This window comes from Apostichopus japonicus, chromosome 6 (genome assembly GCF_037975245.1).
Source record: "Apostichopus japonicus isolate 1M-3 chromosome 6, ASM3797524v1, whole genome shotgun sequence".
In the NCBI taxonomy this organism is placed as follows: Eukaryota; Metazoa; Echinodermata; class Holothuroidea; order Aspidochirotida; family Stichopodidae; genus Apostichopus; species Apostichopus japonicus.
This window is the reverse complement of record NC_092566.1, coordinates 16,488,857-16,506,899: the sequence shown is the minus strand read 5'-3', so window position 1 is coordinate 16,506,899 and position 18,043 is coordinate 16,488,857. Positions and strand designations below refer to the sequence as shown.

The 18,043-nt window shown below is 35.8% G+C and overlaps 2 protein-coding genes across 2 annotated transcripts in view; both read right to left on the bottom strand.

Annotated features, from left to right (window-relative positions):
* Positions 1-423: 423 nt before the first annotated feature.
* LOC139969279 (uncharacterized) lies at positions 424-7,545 on the bottom strand. The gene is made up of 5 exons (XM_071974194.1): positions 7,198-7,545; positions 3,249-5,015; positions 2,200-2,322; positions 1,121-1,233; positions 424-603 (listed from the first exon to the last, which is right to left on the bottom strand). The coding sequence occupies exons 1-5, from the start codon at positions 7,268-7,270 to the stop codon at positions 424-426; spliced, it is 2,256 nt and encodes a 751-aa protein (XP_071830295.1). The 5' UTR covers positions 7,271-7,545.
* Positions 7,546-16,832: 9,287 nt separating this feature from the next.
* LOC139969120 (uncharacterized) overlaps positions 16,833-18,043 on the bottom strand; it is a 41,096-nt gene continuing 39,885 nt past the window's right edge. The window contains exon 22 of the mRNA XM_071973925.1: positions 16,833-17,527. Coding sequence (XP_071830026.1) covers positions 17,056-17,527 — 472 coding nt within the window. The 3' untranslated portion in view covers positions 16,833-17,055. The remainder of the gene's footprint in view (positions 17,528-18,043) is intronic.

Below are 18,043 nucleotides of genomic sequence, written 5' to 3'. Positions count from 1 at the left end.
AACGCACACATACATACAAACAGTATGTGACTAGTCAACCTGAACAATTTTACTGATCCTACCAGCTTCAGCTCTGATTCTAATAAGCAGAGTAGTCATGGTTACTTCATCCCTGCAATAACAATATATGACAGCTATATAGACCACTGTTTTTGATGATTGCTTTGAGAAGCAACAAACGTTGTACGGAATTTAAAAATATGTTGTTATCTTAATACAATAAATTAATTGTTGGAAAATTTAACTTATTTGGTTGGCAGATGCTTTGGATATTGCTTTCGAAGTACGTTTCTTTGCCTTTTTTATAGCTTAAACCCATGAGATAAATACAGGTTTGTTTGCAGTGAAAAGTGTTAATACAACACTGGGTTGGTCGTTGTTGATGTATCGTTCAGAATTTTGCAAATTCCTTATACATGGATTCTAAAAAGTGAAGGAAACATGGGAAGAGCTTGCCTCTGGAGATGAACTGTTAGCATTAGAGATGGATTCTAATGAATCTGCAACGCTGTCAATTTCTGAAGCGTCAAGGTCTTCCGTCTGTGTCGTAATAAGAGCTAACTCACTAGCAACTTCCTCCACGTTTTCTTCCGTGATTGTCGTCTACCAAACAGTAAAATAGGAATTTTCGTTTAATTGGAGGAAAAGTAGTATTACGACACAGCTACAAATATACCAGTTTATGGTCACCATAACATTTGTAGTGATTAACTATTCATTAAAAAGGACTAAGTATGTTGAAGTACTCCAGATTTTGGTGAATGAATATGAAATCAGTCACGTACATAATTTGTTTTACTTATACTTGGCGTGCGTTTTTACCTTGCATGTTGTTTTATTAATCCTGGTACCCTTAATATAGTGATTGTACATTTTCAAAACAAAGACCAACCCCGCATCTTTTATTTCCAAAGCCTCTCCTCAGTATATCAAAATGTTTTTAATCATTCACCTTTATTTGGAGTGCATCAAGGCTTCATATCTTAACACGTAATCAACTCACGGGAGGATAAATAGTTAGCCCATTCCTTGTAGCAGAAACTATACCCGCCGGAAAAATCCCAGTAATCTTTAAATATGGTTGATCTAAATAAAATGAGATATTTCTTTTCATTCTTACATTTGCTATTCTTTCAATCTCATCTTCGGCATCTTCAGCGGAAAAACATGTCTCTAGTTCTGGATCCTCCCATCCTACTTCAGTACACAATCTGGACGCTAATGGTTGTTCAGCTGCAGAGAATGGCATATCAGAAATTTGGTCACGTCAAGGCTATATAATTTCTTCAACGGTGTCTTCATTTAGGATTTATTTAGTGTGGATCATTATTGTGCATGGCGTTGGTTATGTAAAGTAAGTGTACCAAAACCCTTCCATCGTTTCCATTATTACGATCAAATTGTTAATTATTTAAAAAAAAAGTGAATAAAAAGAAGCCAAAAGCTGGGACAAGAAGTAAGCAACTCCGATGTAAGGATTGGATATAGCTATCGAAACAGACAAAGATGATATGATGGGTCCACAAAGTGTTGTGTATATGATTACCTCATATGATGAGTTATGATGAAAGGAAACCGTCCGGACGTTAACCAATAAGCAATCATTTTTGTCACACAATTTAAGCCACAAGTTCTTTGCTATCTCCTTTACAGAGTAACTCTGCTCATCTTTACACAAGGCCCGTTAATCGCCTTTGTATTATGATATTTTAGTGTAACTTTCACCAAGAAACACATCTTTTTATACTGATTTACCATGTAATCATTGTCTTACGATTATAACCAAGGAACTCTCAAAAGTCTTTAACTGTTATTGGACTGTAATCAACGTCCTACGCCAACATTTAGCTCATGTTCTCAACGAAAGTGCGCGACCTGAAAGTAAAAATTGCCAACTTCTTGAGAGAAGTAAAAAACTGCACTACAGTGTTTGGGCTACTCTGACATGAAGTATACGTCTTTAATGAAGTATCTACTGAGCCTATAAACAACTCATTAACTACCGTGTTAATCAAATTTGCGAGAGTTACACAAAAATTATGTCCGGCCTACTTATTTCTGCAATATGTAAACTTCAACAACGTCACATGTCGTACACTTAGCCTTTGCATATTTGGTAACCCCTAATTATAGGCCCAATTTCGAGCAGGACATGTCTTACTTATAAAACAATATATATATAAAAAAATAAGAACTTACGGTTAGTGGAATCGTTACTGCATTTCTGCGATGAGGTCACGGAATCTCCAGGTTCAGTCTTGGGAAAAGACAATTGCACTCCAGAATACGTTATAATTTCGGCTGGGCATGGTACGAATATTGCTTGGGATGAGACGAAATGGCAGCATATAAACAGATAAATTCTTTGGGGGCGGACTTATTTCTTGAACCACAGAATATAAGCTTTAACTTGTTACAGCGAAATAAGAACTGTTGCATGGCTATTCAAGCAAGAGGCAGTTTCTTGCTCTTTTTCCAAGCTGTCCATTTCTTTATAGACATAGTCAACTTTTGCCTTCATGCGAAGCTAGTGTTTACATCAAATTGTAAACGTCGGGAACTCCAGTCCAGGAGGAAACTGTTATTTTCTCATATATAAATTTTCAGTTTCTTTCCAACTTCAAACAATTCATTTCGATGCCTTACACATTTCAATTGGAAAGCCAAGCGTCCTGATGTAAAGTTGATCGTTCATATACATGCTTTGCAAGGAAACAGGAGAGATAAATGATAGATTGTTTTTCTTTTCTCATGCAACCTCTTCTATAGAAGTTTACTGATATATGTTTCTGAATGTATCCTCTCTTTTGTCATTTGTATCTTCCTCACAATGTAATCGATACAGCTGATAACTAGAATATATATTTATATCTTGATCACTGCCCTTTTACCATAGTAACGATACACATATTGAAATTCTGATTTTCCATATAAAAATGATAGTTTCGGTGCATTTTCTCCAAATTCGTAATAGCCAATACACAGTTTTGACCTCTCACCTTTGACCATATGACGATATCACTCAATAAATCCTGTCAAGGCAAAAACCCGCCAATCTGTTGCATCACATCGCTTTTGTTTTATATTAATTGTAAAAACCTCTGCAACGTGAATCTCTAAATAATTTTAATATGAAAAGATTCTTAAGATTGTAATGAAACACCACAATGTTCCGTTCAATAAGTAGTGAAATATTAGAGAGCAAGAAACCACATTTAGTGCAATACTTTGAAGTGGTTTTTACTTACTCGTGGAAATAAAAGCTGTTGTTGTATGGGTAGTAACGTCGGCGTCCGATGTGATTCCGTGCGTGGTTGGGCGCAATTCTGTCGTGAGAACATCAGTCGATCGAGCAGTTTCAGTAGTTCCTTTTGTTGTTGGAAAAGTGGTACTACTAAAGGTGGTACGAATGGTTGTTGTAGGATCTGTTTGTGTCGTTGTATCAACATTTTCTGCTGTTGTTTCTTCCATTGTTGTTGTACGTTTATTAGTCGTAGCTGACAATGTTGTTGGAAATGTTGTCGTACTGTCAGAGGTTGTAACTGTGGTTGTTGTAGGATTTGTTTCTGTCGTTGTATCAACATTTCTTGTTGTTTCTTCCATTGTTGTTGTACGTTTATAAGTCGTAGCTGACAATGTTGTTGGAAATGTCGTCGTACTGTCAAAGGGGATAATAATGGTTGTCATGGGATCCGTTTGTGTCGTTGTATCAACATCTTTTGCTGTTGTTTCCATTGTTGTTGTACGTTTATTAGTCGTAGCTGACAATGTTGTTGGAAATGTCGTCGTACTGTCAGAGGTTGTAACTGTTGTTGTAGGATTTGTTTGTGTCGTTGTATCAACATTTCTTGTTGTTTCTTCCATTGTTGTTGTACGTTTATTAGTCGTAGCTGACAATGTTGTTGGAAATGTTGTCGTACTGTCAGAGGTTGTAACTGTTGTTGTAGGATTTGTTTGTGTCGTTGTATCAACATTTCTTGTTGTTTCTCCCATTGCTGTTGTACGTTTATAAGTCGTAGCTGACAATGTTGTTGGAAATGTCGTCGTACTGTCAAAGGGGATAATAATGGTTGTCATGGGATCCGGTTGTGTCGTTGTATCAACATCTTTTGCTGTTGTTTCTATTGTTGTTGTACGTTTATTAGTCGTAGCTGACAATGTTGTTGGAAATGTTGTCGTACTGTCAGAGGTTGTAACTGTTGTTGTAGGATTTGTTTGTGTCGTTGTATCAACATTTCTTGTTGTTTCTTCCATTGTTGTTGTACGTTTATTAGTCGTAGCTGACAATGTTGTTGGAAATGTTGTCGTACTGTCAGAGGTTGTAACTGTGGTTGCAGGATTTGTTTGTGTCGTTGTATCAACATTTCCTGTTGTTTCTTCCATTGTTGTTGTACGTTCATTAGTCGTAGCTGACAATGTTGTTGGAAATGTCGTCGTACTGTCAAAGGGGATAATAATGGTTGTCATGGGATCCGTTTGTGTCGTTGTATCAACACTTGTTGTAGTTTCTAATGTTGTTGTTCGTTCATTAGTCGTAGCTGACAATGTTGTTGGAAATGTCGTCGTACTGTCAAAGGGGATTATAATGGTTGTCATGGGATCCGTTTGTGTCGTTGTATCAACATCTTCTGATGTTGTTTCCATTGTTGTTGTACGTTCATTAGTCGTAGCTGACAATGTTGTTGGAAATGTTGTCGTACTGTCAGAGGTTGTAACTGTTGTTGTAGGATCTGTTTGTGTCGTTGTATCAAAATTTCTTGCTGTTGTTTCCATTGTTGTTGTACGTTTATAAGTCGTAGCTGACAATGGTGTTGGCAATGTCGTCGTACTGTCAAAGGGGATAATAATGGTTGTCATGAGATCCGTTTGTGTCGTTGTATCAACACTTGTTGTAGTTCCTAATGTTGTTGTTCGTTTAGTAGTTTTAGTTTCGTCTGTTGTAAGAAAGTCTAAGAAAGTAACTCCTGGAGTTGTGTCAGTCACGGCCATTATGAAATCGTTTGTTGTCGTGCCATCTGAAAGATAGAGAAGAAGAACATTGTACACCTATCTAGGGACCATGTACACTAGCATGTTTTGGCCATATCGAAAGTGAATAAATTTCAATCACGTAGTTTGAAAATAATTACAATCTGTGGAAAATTCTGACTGGTATTATATTACTGCAAATGTATATGTTATATGTTATATGATCACGATATGTTTCATCATCATAACAATCAATACAGATGCTACAGCTCATTCAATGAGAAACACGCAACAGCCAGTTTTCACACAACAGTTAGAGGCACCTTTGGGTCTTCTCAAGTGATAGGTTACCAAGCGTCTCGATGAAGTGGAAGTTGAGAAGCAATCCTATGGCACATACTGGTTGTTTAACGTCCATGTTTGTTTATGTCAAGACGGAGAAGAATGTGTTTGGTTAAGATGCAATTGATTGGTTAGGGCATTTCCGTCAGGAATTCCGGGTACAAAATCCATCGAGACCCATGCATTACAAACATAACAGTTGATGTCGTTGATATAATTAAGGGGGAAGGGATAGTGGGGGGGGGGGGGGTATTGCCTAATTTATTGATGCATTTTGGTTTCTTGGTAAATTTCCCCATTGCTAGTTTTTTTTTTATAATTTTGTAATAATCATGTTATTCTCAGACTATCGCAAAACCATCAGAATACATTATCAATAACTTTTTTGACCTTGGAGACTAGTTTCGTTTTGTCAGAGGCAGGACTGCACGGGGAAACGGGCGATTGCCCCCTCCTTCCCTTCACTGAGCTTATGGGGGGGTGGGGGCAAAGAGTGCCCCACGTAGGGTGACAGTGCGTTTGTTTCCTTCAAAGACTTGGGCTAACAGATTGGTATCAGTATTTACATGTAAAAAGGGTATTGGTATTTGGGTCCAAGAAAGACTAGCAAACGTCTCACGACAAGAAAGTCCTTAATTGCAAGAGCTTCCAAGGAATTCGTCCCCTGGACCCTTACGGGGTTCGCACCTAGATCACACGCTGATCTTTTACGGTGCAGCCAGAAACTGCACCGAACGGGCCGGACGAGGTTCTGCCAACCGTACACATTCGCCCCATGCCCTTTTTACTTGCAGGCATCCCTGGAAGGCAGGGAAGGTATAAGGTGTGTATTGAGTTTGATTACCGAGACCAGAGGGAACAGGGGAGGAAAACAAAACCGAAACGTATTCAGATATGAGTAAGAATTATGGTCGATTGTTTTAATACTGTTGTTTCTTGGGTATTTTCTTATAGCAGCTTTAACACCCTGGTGGGTGCGGGATAGAGTAGGATCCCAATCCTTGTCCCCTATTCGTCCCAACCTTTTACCAAGAAGCACCAATCTCTACCTTCTCTTTTTTTTCACATAGAGAATTTTTACAGATCTTTATTTCCGTTTATCTTACAATTATTATTTTCGAAATTGCTGCTTTATATGCCAAACCAAAGTAACCTCTCACATAACAGTGTCGCACAGTATTCTTTCAAATATGGTCTACGTTACATAGGAGATATCGATATTAGTTAAGGAAAAAACTAAAAACGACTTCAAATATGCATGATACTATAGAAAAAACAAAATAATTGTGTGAACTAAGTTAGTTAAAGGGTTTACATCCTGAGTATTGTAATCATATCTTGGATAATAATGGCTCCATCGAAAATTCCCCAGTGGAGACTCCCACCAAAAGAGTAATATCTGCTGCTTTGAAAGAGCTATATATGATATTCAAGTTGAATGAGTAAGTGAAATTGTCAAGCTTGGGTACCGCTATCAAAACACGTCGTATTTAATACTTAAACCAGGCCCATGGCCAGATTTCCAAGTTTAGGTAGACTTTCTCCCCCCCCCCCACCAACCCCACTTCCCTTCTATTTTTAATTATGTAAGGGAGGGGACTTTGATGCAAAATGGTGCTATCGATTTCATAATTTTTAATACATCTTTGTAATATATATGTTTTCCTATTTAGTGTTATAAAAAATAAAAACTATTTCTAACAAAAATTCTGAAAACAAAAACTGGGAGGGGCACCGCCATTTCACCGGCACCCCCAGACCCCGTGAGTACGGCCCTGCTTATATCTTTTGTATTGTTGAACATCATATTATTACAAAACTTCGTCCGCAGCTGATTGTAAACGAAAGCGACATTTGTCAGGGCCTGGTTCCTGTATTTCAACTTACCTCCGAAACAGATGCAGCACATCAGAAACCAGAGTAAACACCGACATATTCTGATACGTTTCCCAAGATTCATTTTGTGGAATGTTACTGAGCCTTCTGTGGGAGTTTAGCTGGCTTTTCTCCTCTCCGAATGTTACATAGAAAACAGCCCAACTATGTCGTTGCCAGTCGGAAAATGTTGCAAATATGATATGTCGATAATAGTAAATGATATACCACCTACTAACAAGTATGTGTAAAATACAAACAAGTTTACTAATATAATAAACAGCATTGAAACATTGCGATAAAGGGGAGATAAAGTTGTAAGTTTACTGTTCTGTTGTTGAAAATGGGTAATGGACTATGATCTATTGAAGGGATCTAAGTACACATGTTGGCCAATATTTGAGCGCATTAGCGTTCCAGACAACTTAATAAACTTTAACTTAATAAAATAATATAGCTGTTCTATGGGCGACATCCATTAACTTATATTATGATAGGTTACATATAATATGTCAACTTTGATCGTCAGCAAGTTAATATTAGCATTGTCAGTTGGATTTATAGATTTAGAAAGACAACAAAAATATGGTACAGTTGTAGAACATTTCATTTGCTAGGAATGAATAAAATCGAAAACACATAACATAATATATAACTGTGCGTAAGTAATCACAACCTATGGTAATCTCGATAAATATATAAATATATATCTATAGTTATATATATGGATATATATATTTATATCAAACTCATTGACATTATAATTTTTTCAATTTTTGGCCGAAATCGTGATTTTTTAAATTGTTCCCGAAACAGGCTTATGTGATAGAGCGGCCCATCATGTTACCAACTTGGCAATATAACTGCGATAATAAGTCCATATCATATAGAAAAATTAAATAATATTGATATGAATGTTCAAATGTCATTTTTATGAAAATGATAGCTCGGTCAACCGATTTTAATGGATTAAACGACAGATATGAGTTACGGGAATCGATATAATCCATCCTGTTCGAAATCGGATAGATTCGATTTTTGGTCGAAATTTCACATTTTGGTAAGGGTATATATAGCCTTATGATTTTTTCAATTTTTGGTCGAAATCGTGATTTTTTAAATTGTTCCCGAAACAGGCCTATGTGATAGAGCGGCCCATGATGAGATGTTACCAACCAGGCAATAAAAAACTGCGATAATAAGTCCATATCTTATAGAAAAAAAAATAATATTGATATGAATGTTTAAATATCATTTTTATGAAAATGATAGCTCAGTCAATCGATTTTTATGGATTAAACGACAGATATCAGTAACGGGAATCGATATAATCCATCCTGATCGAAATCGGAAAGATTCGATTCTTGGCCGAAATTTGGCAATTTTGTAAGGCTATACCCTTATGATTTTGTTCGATTTTGGCCAAAATCACGACTTTTTTAATTCTTCCCAAAATTGTACCTGGGATGTGTGGCGCCCTTTTGATTCCTTTCCATGTGATCAGAGCAGAATAAACAGTCATATTTTGGTGAAAAATGAAATTTAAAAAAACATATCTTGACGTGATTTCATATCAAATTTAAATGACTGAAACTTCGTCGAATTCCACTTTTGTCACGAGAGAAGGATTTGTAGAACCATATAAACGAGCAAAATCAAACGAAACAGTTGATGAAAGTCATAGTAGTGTATATTCAAACGTTTTCGAAGATTTATTTGGGTTCTGGGAACCCGTATAAGTATCCTGAGAGAAATATGAAAACTTTCATTTTTAGCCGACATTTTGCAATTTTGTCGGCAGAGAAGCGTTTATTTAGGTTCTGGGAACCCGTATAAGTATCCTGAGAGAAATATGAAAACTTCATTTTTAGCCGACATTTTGCAATTTTGTAAGGCTATACCCTTATGATTTTATTCGATTTTGGCCAAAATCACGACTTTTTTAATTCTTCTTAAAATTGTACCTGGGATGTGTGGCGCCCTTTTGATTCCATTCCATGTGATCAGAGCAGAATAATCAGTCATATTTCGGTGAAAAATATGAAATTTAAAAAACCATATCTTGACGTGATTTCATATCAAATTTAAATGACTGAAACGTCGTCGAATTCCACTTTTGTCGGGAGAAAAGCGTTTATTTAGGTTCTGGGAACCCGTATAAGTATCCTGAGGGAAATTTGAGAACTTTCATTTTTGGCCGAAAGTTGGCAATTTTGTAAGGCTATGATTTTGTTCGATTTTGGCCAAAATCATGACTTTTTTAATTCTTCCCAAAATTGCACCTGTGGTGTGTGGCGCCCTTTTGATTCCATTCCATGTGATCAGATCAGAATAATCAGTCATATTTTGGAAAAAATATGAAATTTAAAAAACCATATCTTGACGTGACTTCATATCAAATTTAAATGACTGAAACTTCGTCGAATTCCACTTTTGTCGGGAGAGAAGCGTTTATTTGGGTTCTGGGAACCCGTATAAGTATCCTGAGAGAAATTTGAGAAATTTCATTTTTGGCCGAAATTTGGCAATTTAGGAAGGCTATACCCTTATGATTTTGTTCGATTTTGGCCAAAATCACGACTTTTTTAATTCTTCCCAATATTGTACCTGGGATGTGTTGCGCCCTTTTGATTCCTTTCCATGTGATCAGAGCAGAATAAACAGTCATATTTTGGTGAAAAATGAAATTTAATAAAACATATCTTGACGTGATTTCATATCAAATTTAAATGACTGAAACTTCGTCGAATTCCACTTTTGTCGGGAGAGAAGCGTTTATTTAGGTTCTGGGAACCCGTATAAGTATCCTGAGAGAAATTTGAGAAATTTCATTTTTGGCCGAAATTTGGCAATTTAGGAAGGCTATACCCTTATGATTTTGTTCGATTTTGGCCAAAATCACGACTTTTTTAATTCTTCTTAAAATTGTACCTGGGATGTGTGGCGCCCTTTTGATTCCATTCCATGTGATCAGATCAGAATAATCAGTCATATTTTGGAAAAATATGAAATTTAAAAAACCATATCTTGACGTGATTTCATATCAAATTTAAATGACTGAAACTTCGTCGAATTCCACTTTTGTCGGGAGAGAAGCGTTTATTTGGGTTCTGGGAACCCGTATAAGTATCCTGAGGGAAATTTGAGAAATTTCATTTTTGGCCGAAATTTGGCAATTTAGGAAGGCTATACCCTTATGATTTTGTTCGATTTTGGCCAAAATCACGACTTTTTTAATTCTTCCCAATATTGTACCTGGGATGTGTTGCGCCCTTTTGATTCCTTTCCATGTGATCAGAGCAGAATAAACAGTCATATTTTGGTGAAAAATGAAATTTAATAAAACATATCTTGACGTGATTTCATATCAAATTTAAATGACTGAAACTTCGTCGAATTCCACTTTTGTCGGGAGAGAAGCGTTTATTTAGGTTCTGGGAACCCGTATAAGTATCCTGAGAGAAATTTGAGAAATTTCATTTTTGGCCGAAATTTGGCAATTTAGGAAGGCTATACCCTTATGATTTTGTTCGATTTTGGCCAAAATCACGACTTTTTTAATTCTTCCCAAAATTGCTCCTGTGGTGTGTGGCGCCCTTTTGATTCCTTTCCATGTGATCAGAGCAGAATAAACAGTCATATTTTGGTGAAAAATGAAATTTAAAAAAACATATCTTGACGTGATTTCATATCAAATTTAAATGACTGAAACTTCGTCGAATTCCACTTTTGTCACGAGAGAAGGATTTGTAGAACCATATAAACGAGCAAAATCAAACGAAACAGTTGATGAAAGTCATAGTAGTGTATATTCAAACGTTTTCGAAGATTTATTTGGGTTCTGGGAACCCGTATAAGTATCCTGAGAGAAATATGAAAACTTTCATTTTTAGCCGACATTTTGCAATTTTGTAAGGCTATACCCTTATGATTTTATTCGATTTTGGCCAAAATCACGACTTTTTTAATTCTTCCCAATATTGTACCTGGGATGTGTGGCGCCCTTTTGATTCCTTTCCATGTGATCAGAGCAGAATAAAAAGTCATATTTTGGTGAAAAATGAAATTTAAAAACCATATCTTGACGTGATTTCATATCAAATTTAAATGACTGAAACTTCGTCGAATTCCACTTTTGTCGGGAGAGAAGCGTTTATTTAGGTTCTGGGAACCCGTATAAGTATCCTGAGAGAAATTTGAGAACTTTCATTTTTGGCCGAAATTTGGCAATTTAGTAAGGCTATACCCTTATGATTTTGTTCGATTTTGGCCAAAATCACGACTTTTTTCATTCTTCCCAATATTGTACCTGGGATGTGTTGCGCCCTTTTGATTCCTTTCCATGTGATCAGAGCAGAATAAAAAGTCATATTTCGGTGAAAAATATGAAATTTAATAAACCATATCTTGACGTAATTTCATATCTAATTTAAATGACTAAAACTTCGTCGAATTCCACTTTTGTCGGGAAAGAAGCGTTTGTTTGGGTTCTGGGAACACGTATAAGTATCCTGAGAGAAATTTCATTTTTGGCCGAAATCTGGCAATTTTGTAAGGCTATACCCTTATGATTTTGTTCGATTTTGGCCAAAATCACGACTTTTTTAATTCTTCCCAAAATTGTACCTGGGATGTGTGGCGCCCTTTTGATTCCATTCCATGTGATCAGAGCAGAATAATCAGTCATATTTTGGAAAAATATGAAATTTAAAAAACCATATCTTGACGTGATTTCATATCAAATTTAAATGACTGAAACTTCGTCGAATTCCACTTTTGTCGGGAGAGAAGCGTTTATTTGGGTTCTGGGAACCCGTATAAGTATCCTGAGAGAACTTTCATTTTTGGCCGAAATTTGGCAATTTTGTAAGGCATATACCCTTATGATTTTGTTCGATTTTGGCCAAAATCACGACTTTTTTAATTCTTCCCAATATTGTACCTGGGATGTGTGGCGCCCTTTTGATTCCATTCCATGTGATCAGAGCAGAATAATCAGTCATATTTTGGAAAAATATGAAATTTAAAAAACCATATCTTGACGTGATTTCATATCAAATTTAAATGACTGAAACTTCGTCGAATTCCACTTTTGTCGGGAGAGAAGCGTTTATTTGGGTTCTGGGAACCCGTATAAGTATCCTGAGAGAACTTTCATTTTTGGCCGAAATTTGGCAATTTTGTAAGGCATATACCCTTATGATTTTGTTCGATTTTGGCCAAAATCACGACTTTTTTCATTCTTCCCAATATTGTACCTGGGATGTGTGGCGCCCTTTTGATTCCTCTCCATGTGATAAGAGCAGAATTAAAAGTCATATTTCGGTGAAAAATATGAAATTTAATAAACCATATCTTGACGTGATTTCATATCTAATTTAAATGACTAAAACTTCGTCGAATTCCACTTTTGTCGGGAGAGAAGCGTTTGTTTGGGTTCTGGGAACACGTATAAGTATCCTGAGAGAAATTTCATTTTTGGCCGAAATTTGGCAATTTTGTAAGGCTATACCTTTATGATTTTGTTCGATTTTGGCCAAAATCACGACTTTTTTAATTCTTCTTAAAATTGTACCTGGGATGTGTGGCGCCCTTTTGATTCCTTTCCATGTGATCAGAGCAGAATAAAAAGTCATATTTTGGTGAAAAATGAAATTTAAAAACCATATCTTGACGTGATTTCATATCAAATTTAAATGACTAAAACTTCGTCGAATTCCACTTTTGTCGGGAGAGAAGCGTTTATTTAGGTTCTGGGAACCCGTATAAGTATCCTGAGGGAAATTTGAGAACTTTCATTTTTGGCCGAAATTTGGCAATTTTGTAAGGCATATACCCTTATGATTTTGTTCGATTTTGGCCAAAATCACGACTTTTTTCATTCTTCCCAATATTGTACCTGGGATGTGTGGCGCCCTTTTGATTCCTTTCCATGTGATCAGAGCAGAATTAAAAGTCATATTTCGGTGAAAAATATGAAATTTAATAAACCATATCTTGACGTGATTTCATATCTAATTTAAATGACTAAAACTTCGTCGAATTCCACTTTTGTTGCGAGAGAAGCGTTTGTTTGGGATCTGGGAACACGTATAAGTATCCTGAGAGAAATTTCATTTTTGGCCGAAATTTGGCAATTTTGTAAGGCTATACCTTTATGATTTTGTTCGATTTTGGCCAAAATCACGACTTTTTTAATTGTTCCCAAAATTGCACCTGTGGTGTGTGGCGCCCTTTTGATTCCTTTCCATGTGATCAGAGCAGAATAAACAGTCATATTTCGAAGAAAAATGAAATTTAATAAAACATATCTTGACGTGATTTCATATCAAATTTAAATGACTGAAACGTCGTAGAATTCCACTTTTGTCGGCAGAGAAGCGTTTATTTAGGTTCTGGGAACCCGTATAAGTATCCTGAGGGAAATTTGAGAACTTTCATTTTTGGCCGAAATTTGGCAATTTTGTAAGGCATATACCCTTATGATTTTGTTCGATTTTGGCCAAAATCATGACTTTTTTAATTCTTCCCAAAATTGCACCTGTGGTGTGTGGCGCCCTTTTGATTCCTTTCCATGTGATCAGAGCAGAATAAAAAGTCATATTTCGGTGAAAAATATGAAACTTAATAAACCATATCTTGACGTGATTTTATATCAAATTTAAATGACTGAAACGTCGTCGAATTCCACTTTTGTTGGGAGAGAAGCGTTTATTTGGGTTCTGCGAACACGTATAAGTATCCTGAGAGAAATTTAAGAAATTTCATTTTTGGCCGAAATTCGGCAATTTAGTAAGGCTATACTCTTATGATTTTGTTCGATTTTGGCCAAAATCGCGACTTTTTTAATTCTTCCCAAAATTGCTCCTGGGGTGTGTGGCGCCCTTTTGATTCCTTTCCATGTGATCAGAGCAGAATAAAAAGTCATATTTCGGTGAAAAATATGAAACTTAATAAACCATATCTTGACGTGATTTCATATCTAATTTAAATGACTGAAACTTCGTCGAATTCCACTTTTGTCGGGAGAGAAGCGTTTATTTGGGTTCTGGGAACACGTATAGGTATCCTGAGAGAAATTTGAGAACTTTCATTTTTGGCCGAAATTTGGCAATTTTGTAAGGCTATACCCTTATGATTTTGTTCGATTTTGGCCAAAATCACGACTTTTTTTATTCTTCCCAAAATTGCACCTGTGGTGTGTGGCGCCCTTTTGATTCCTTTCCATGTGGATCAGAGCAGAATAATCAGTCATATTTTGGAAAAATATGAAATTTAAAAAACCATATCTTGACGTGATTTCATATCAAATTTAAATGACTAAAACTTCGTCGAATTCCACTTTTGTCGGGAGAGAAGCGTTTGTTTGGGTTCTGGGAACCCGTATAAGTATCCTGAGAGAAATTTCATTTTTGGCCGAAATTTGGCAATTTTGTAAGGCTATACCTTTATGATTTTGTTCGATTTTGGCCAAAATCACGACTTTTTAATTCTTCCCAAATGTGCACCTGTGGTGTCTGGCGCCCTTTTGATTCCTTTCCATGTGATCAGAGCAGAATAAACAGTCATATTTCGGTGAAAAATGAAATTTAAGAACCCATATCTTGACGTGATTTCATATCTAATTTAAATGACTGAAACTTCGTCGAATTCCACTTTTGTCGGGAGAGAAGCGTTTATTCGGGTTCTGGGAACACGTATAAGTATCCTGAGAGAAAATTTGAGAAATATCATTTTTGGCCGAAATTTGGCAATTTTGTAAGGCTATCCCCTTATGATTTTGTTCGATTTTGGCCAAAATCACGACTTTTTTAATTCTTCCCAAAATTGCACCTGTGGTGTGTGGCGCCCTTTTGATTCCTTTCCATGTGATCAGAGCAGAATAATCAGTCATATTTTGGAAAAATATGAAATTTAAAAAACCATATCTTGACGTGATTTCATATCAAATTTAAATGACTGAAACGTCGTCGAATTCCACTTTTGTCGGGAGAGAAGCGTTTATTTAGGTTCTGGGAACCCGTATAAGTATCCTGAGGGAAATTTGAGAACTTTCATTTTTGGCCGAAATTTGGCAATTTTGTAAGGCATATACCCTTATGATTTTGTTCGATTTTGGCCAAAATCACGACTTTTTTCATTCTTCCCAATATTGTACCTGGGATGTGTGGCGCCCTTTTGATTCCTTTCCATGTGATCAGAGCAGAATAAACAGTCATATTTCGGTGAAAAAAATGAAATTTAAAAACCATATCTTGACGTGATTTTATATCAAATTTAAATGACTCCCGACTTTTGTCACGAGAAGAAATTGTTCCCGAAACAGACCTATGTGATAGAGCGGCCCATTCTGTTACCAACCAGGCAATAAAACTGCGATTATAGGTCCATATCATATAGGAAAATGAAATAATATTGATATCAATGTTCAAATGTCATTTTTAAGAAAATTATAGCTTAGTCAACCGATTTTTATGGATTAAACGACAGATATGAGTTACGGGAATCGATATAATCCATCCTCATCGAAATCGGAAAGATTCGATTTTTGGTCGAAATTTGACATTTTGGTAAGGGTATATGACTTTTTAGTATATGTCTTTTTCAAATTTGGTCGAAATCGTGGTTTTTTAATTGTTCCCTAAACAGGCCTATGTGATAGAGCGGTCCATTCTGCTTCCAACCAGGCAATAAAACTGCGATAATAGGTCCATATCTTAGAGGAAAATTAATAATATTGATATGAATTGTCAGTTTCAAGAGCACAAGGGATGCACCCTGTACAATCATACCATTTGCGTAATACGCTCTCATAGAGAGTTATTTATAGCTATTCATACGCATTCACAGTAGTTGAATTACTGTGGTCGAGTGTTGCGTTATTCGGTCTGTGGCGAGAAAGTCCGGTGTTTTCGATTCCTACCTTCGCCTGATATATCCCAAAAGGACGAAACCGGTCGTGAAGTGGATTTTTTTCTGGTGAGTGAATTTAACATAGCGATTGATTCTTGAGAAAGGAAGTGTCCAATAGAGAAGCAGTGATTGAGAGCCCCCAAAGTCGTTGTATAATGTCTCTGTATACTGCAATTATTTTGCCGTAGTTGGGTTTTGACTTGCAACACACTATTCACTGATGCCTTGTCGAAAGCTTTGCTAAAAAAAAATTATATGATACTTCTATCGGATCTTAAACGCTCATGTTCAAGCCACCAATTGTAACTGTCTTCATACAAGAAATTTAAAAAAGGAGATACTATTTGCCGCTAATTTTTTTTACGCTGTGTTCAAACATTTCTTTATTTTGAAAATAAATGAATAACTTTAAGTGAAATTACATTAATGGAGAATCTGTAATTTAAAAGATAAATTGGATACAAAATGAAAACTTGTCTGCTTACTATTAACCAGTGGCACTTTTATATTATAACGATTACGCATAATTTAAGAAATCCTGATGTAACTTTGGTCTCCGATGTTAACAGATTGTACTTCGTATGCCTCTACGTTAGATATCGTGTATAACACCCCAGGATTAGTGCAAACTTAACCAATTTCAACATTATTCGAATTAGACGTAAATGAATTTAAATTTGAAAGGACAAGTCTCCGAGTCAAACTAAAAAAGACGCATTGCTAGTCTTTGTGGGAGAAAAGTTTCAAAAAATTTCCTAAATAAATGTTCATTCATCTAAAATAAGGAAAAGGATAATATTGTTGTTGTCCATTATCAAATATATAGCAAAACTTTGACGATATGCGTGTAGTATAGTAAAGTAAAGCAGTGTGATTAACTTGATGGTTATATAGCAAAATAAGTAATGAAGTTTGGAAGTGTACATGATGTTTAATGAACCTTTCAGACTTGTCACTTTATAGTTCGCTTGACTGTGCAGCTCGTTGTGTGGAGTTACTTTCACCTGTACGAAATGTCTTAAGGCTAGATTCATTCTTCTCGTTACTCCATTCACTAAGGTAGGCCCTAGTTTTCTTGAATCTATTTACCACCTCTGGGTTTTTCAAGCAGATGAAAATGAATAAGAAGAATCCTTGAAGGGACGTAAACAGGCAAAACAAATATTCAAATACAACAGACTCTCGGTTAGGAATCATTGCCAAAAAACCAAAAGTCCATGACATTCCTAGGAGAAACCAGAATACGACGAACTGCTGTAACCTTGAGAACATCTCTTTCTTCTTGTATCCCTTGGCATTACTTGACATTATCGGACGAAAGACGATGTTACGAAGAAGAAGACCAAATACAACCAAGTTAAACAAGACCATTACCAGTACTTCCAAAATAAGTCCAAAAAGTAGTCCTTGACCCGAGGGCAAAAAACAACTGTGAAGTATGAAACAATAAAATACTTCAGATTACCAAATATTCTTCTAATGTGACCAGATATGAATCCACATGTATCATGTATCACCAGTAATATTCCTTGAAGATCTTTGTCAAATTGAATTTGTTATGTTATCATAACATACTTTCTCTTCAAATTAAATGTTAACAATATTTGAGTAGTTAAACGCATTAAGTTTGCAATACCATTAACAGAAAACGGAATTCGACATAGTATATTGAATTTGTCATCTAATTTAACGCTGCATTTTTCATTACTTGATATTAAAACAGTAAGAAAAAACCCCGAATACCTTACCCATGACAAGCTATTGAACTACTGTTCTTCATATTGAATAACAAATAAACATAACAATCTTGATCAAAAGGTCCAATTATATTGCTCTTGCACAGTTGTTGGGCAAGATATTGAAGAAGCTTTACGCTACAATATCTCATTCTACATATATTCGAATGTTGTTATTTAAAACAAATTATATAAATGGAACTATTATG